Source organism: Triticum aestivum, chromosome 1B (genome assembly GCF_018294505.1).
Source record: "Triticum aestivum cultivar Chinese Spring chromosome 1B, IWGSC CS RefSeq v2.1, whole genome shotgun sequence".
In the NCBI taxonomy this organism is placed as follows: domain Eukaryota; kingdom Viridiplantae; phylum Streptophyta; class Magnoliopsida; order Poales; family Poaceae; genus Triticum; species Triticum aestivum.
Genome location: NC_057795.1, coordinates 301,367,662 through 301,371,217, shown reverse-complemented (window position 1 = coordinate 301,371,217; position 3,556 = coordinate 301,367,662). Strand labels below are relative to the sequence as shown.

The following is a 3,556-nucleotide window of genomic DNA, read 5'->3' as shown; positions in this document are numbered from 1 at the left end:
ACCGCTAGGCTGTACTTGAAAAAATTGGATGATCAACATGTGGATTTTCACCCAGACAGATAATTTTAACCCACTGCATCCATCAGAGGACATGGCCAAATTCTGAATTCCTCCACAAGCCTTGACACAGGCCAGCGAGGTCCAGTTCTGAATTTCATGATGTTCTGAATAGAGCTACAGCTTGTATATCATCAGTCAAGCGCATAATCGACACGCCAACAGATTTCTCAGTTGCTAAAACAAGAGGAATTTCCCGCTAAACAACAATAGATATGCGCCGCTTCTAGCGCGGGAGAGGGGATTGGATCCGTGCTAGCCAGCCAGTCAATCATCCCCTGCCGTGCAATCTCTAAAATGGTGTTGGCTTCGGCGGCAGATGGACAGAAGGAGGTCGTGTGGGAATTGAATGGTGCTGATGACGATCAGCACTTGCCGCAATAACTTACAAGCTCGATTTCGTCGAGTCACCGGATGTAGCTCCTAACAAATGATGTCGCTCCAATGCTACTTAAGCTGTCAGAACTCTGTATATAATAGGAAAAAGGAAAGCAGTTAGAGGAACGCCGCCTGAAGTGGAGTTATATAGACAGGAAAACCATATTTTCAAACATCAAGCAAGTACCTGGGACTTGGGAGACGGAAACACGTTCCAAAACCGGAGCGTCTCGTCACCAGCACCAGTAACAATTGTCTGTTGATGTCGATATTGACAATTAAAAAGAATAGTGAGAACAAATTACACTAGACACCTCTAACAGAAGAACAGAACTAAAACAAAATGTCAGGTCCATAGCATATATAGGGATCAAAGAGGGAGTATTTCACCTGTCCATCAGGGGAGATGGCTAAATATAATACTCTGAATGTATGTCCTGTCAACGTGGCAAGCTATACAAATAGAGAGAATGGACACAATTAATAACAAACGAGAGACAGTATGGTATAAATGAGCTAGAGTGTAAGCTTGTGGCATACCTTTGACATCGTTGGATACCGCCACACTATTATCTGATTCTGGGAGTATCCGTGTGTGCTAACAAGCTCATTCACATTCTTTGACCACACAAGATTACAGACCTGTTAAGACATTTAGCATAATCAGTACATGTGAAGAGCAGCATGTTTTTAAATCTACTCCTTCCACAATTCTACATAAGCAATCCCATTCCTTCAGAACATATGATATCTGTGCAGGTCTCTAACATGACAACTACAATAATCAATTTTATCTACAGCTACAAAAACATAGCAATTAAAATGTCCATAGACTGTTTCCAAAAGGAATCCATGATGCCATTTTGATATAAATTTGGTGCTTTCTAGAAGGATGGGACTATAAGGACTTCGGTTGCATTATATTAGAGCTGTATAGGTGATCCAAAACTTCAGTTTTTGTACAACAGAGCTCAACCACTCTTGATCTTTTCTGATTTTTGCAGGAAAACTAGTGAATTGGTATGACTGAAGTATTCAGTCAGTAACGGTGCTAAAAGGTTCTGAGAGTTATCCGGCTTAAGAGTAGATATGATTATACTTGAAATTTGGAAGTGCAAATAAGAAATCAATTTAATTCAAAAACACAAACAAGGGCTGCATGTAGCTGATAGATAAACTAGATAGCTAGATTATTACCTGACTCCCTGTATCCATGGAACTCAAGTGTGTATTTGTGGTCGTATTCCAAAATCTTATGCACCTATCTGCAGTTCCACCACCAGATGCAAGAAGGCCGTGTAGATCATGATGAAGGATGTTCTTGTCACGACTGCCAGAAGAAAGCAATGAAGAGTTCCATGCAAGAGCACCTACTCGCATGCGATGGCTTTCCATGGTTCTCATTCTTTTACAGCGTGTTGCATCCCATATCTAAATAAGATAACATCGAAGATGATAATCAGGAATTCAGAATTTAGACACCCTTGGAATGTCAAATTGTTATACCAATACCAAACATCAACAGGATTACTAAGTTTTACCAACCGAAATACTATGGGCTAAAAGTACACATCGATAAAGATGATGTTTACATTAGTTTAGGTTATTTACAAAACTTTATCGTTTCCCTCATCCATTGGTGGTATGTGCGCAGCACTGACTTGACGCATTGGTCATGATTTTTTTAGAAGAAATGGGTATAACCAGGAAGAAATAGTATCATCAACTAAGTAACCCCTGATGGAAGTACCACAATGCAAGGCCTGCTGGTGAGCTGTGGTAGTATTGCAAAATTCTGAAACTCTCACAATCTTACTTTGATGTCGTTTCCACAATGCAAGGCTTACTACTGTATTATTTTGTGTCTGAATTGAAGCTTTCGGCAAAAGTAAATTAAAGTGTCATCCTAAACTTTGACAGATCCTGAACATGTCATTTGATCAATTTCAGATGGGAGCAAGATGAAAACCTGGACGGTGCCTTGGTTAGTCCCTACAGCCAGGTGGGTGCCACGCTGCGCCCAACTCACGGAACAAACGGTGTCGTCCGCCCCCAAATCGCAGAGCTTGGTGACCTGCGGAGTGATAAACTTGTTTATTAGGATCTCTCTCTTCAATTCTCAGAAAAGAAATCGTGCGAGGTTGACATTGATACCTTGCTGCTGCATGCATTCCACAGGTAGACGCAATTCCCCAATCTGACCGAGAGGACATTGTGCGAAGACCAATCCACGAGGTTGAGGTAGAAGTCGTCCTGCAATGCGGGCGCATCCAGCACCTGGCAGAAGCAGCAGGCAGGAGAATCACATTCCCGTGAGATTCTCTCTTTGTACAGGAAAATCATGAGGAAAGATGGAATCTTTGGCGACGAAAGAAGAAGATAAAGAGGAATTCCGCACACCAAGAAAGCAAATCAAGAAGAAACCATGAAATCGGAAGTAATCGACCAACCTTGTAGGGCGACCTGGGGATCTTCCTGGGGCCGGAGCCCTTGGGGGTGAAGATGCCGGGGAAGAGCAGGTCCTGGTCGTCCCCGCCGACGAAGAGCGCCCGCTTGGCGTTCCTCGGCACCTCGGCCTTGAAGCGGAATATGTTGCCGCCGGCGGGGGAGCCGACGGGGGAGGCCGCGGAGGAGGAGGAGGCCCCGGCGGAGGAGGCGAGGCGGTCGGGCGTGTCGGGCCCGAAGAGCGCCGCGCGGAGGAGCACGCAGTAGGGTGAGGGGGGAGCGGCAGATCCGGAGGCGGAGGAGGAGGGGGCCGGGGCGAGGTCGAAGAGCGCGAGGTTGGATCCGGTGCGGCTGGGGATGAAGCGGTCGCTGTAGATGGCGCACCGCGCGTGAGTGCGCCATTAGTACTTTTGCAAAAAAAGGAATAAAAAAAATAATAAAAAAATAACATTAGTGGCGCACTTTCTGGCTGGTACGCCATTACTAGTTACAACTAGTAATGGCACACTTACTATGGATGCGCCATTAGTATGTTTGGGCAGGCGCACTAGTTCAAAAAAAATTTGATACTAATGGCGCACCGTGGACATGGTGCGCCATTAGTAGTTTCAACTCTAATGGCGCATCAGAAGGTGGTGCGCCATTAGTATATACTAATGGCGCACCACCTGTCTGG

General features: G+C 45.0%; 1 protein-coding gene across 1 annotated transcript; it reads right to left on the bottom strand.

Moving 5' to 3' along the window:
- Positions 1 to 334: 334 nt before the first annotated feature.
- On the bottom strand, positions 335 to 3,272 carry LOC123090534 (protein FIZZY-RELATED 2; the record flags this gene model as incomplete). Its single annotated transcript, XM_044511845.1, has 8 exons — positions 335 to 524; positions 623 to 691; positions 826 to 888; positions 976 to 1,077; positions 1,633 to 1,866; positions 2,405 to 2,509; positions 2,590 to 2,712; positions 2,886 to 3,272. Coding segments are annotated over 8 exons (1,143 nt in total), but the record flags the coding sequence as incomplete, so codon positions are not given.
- Between the last annotated feature and the right edge of the window lie 284 nt (positions 3,273 to 3,556).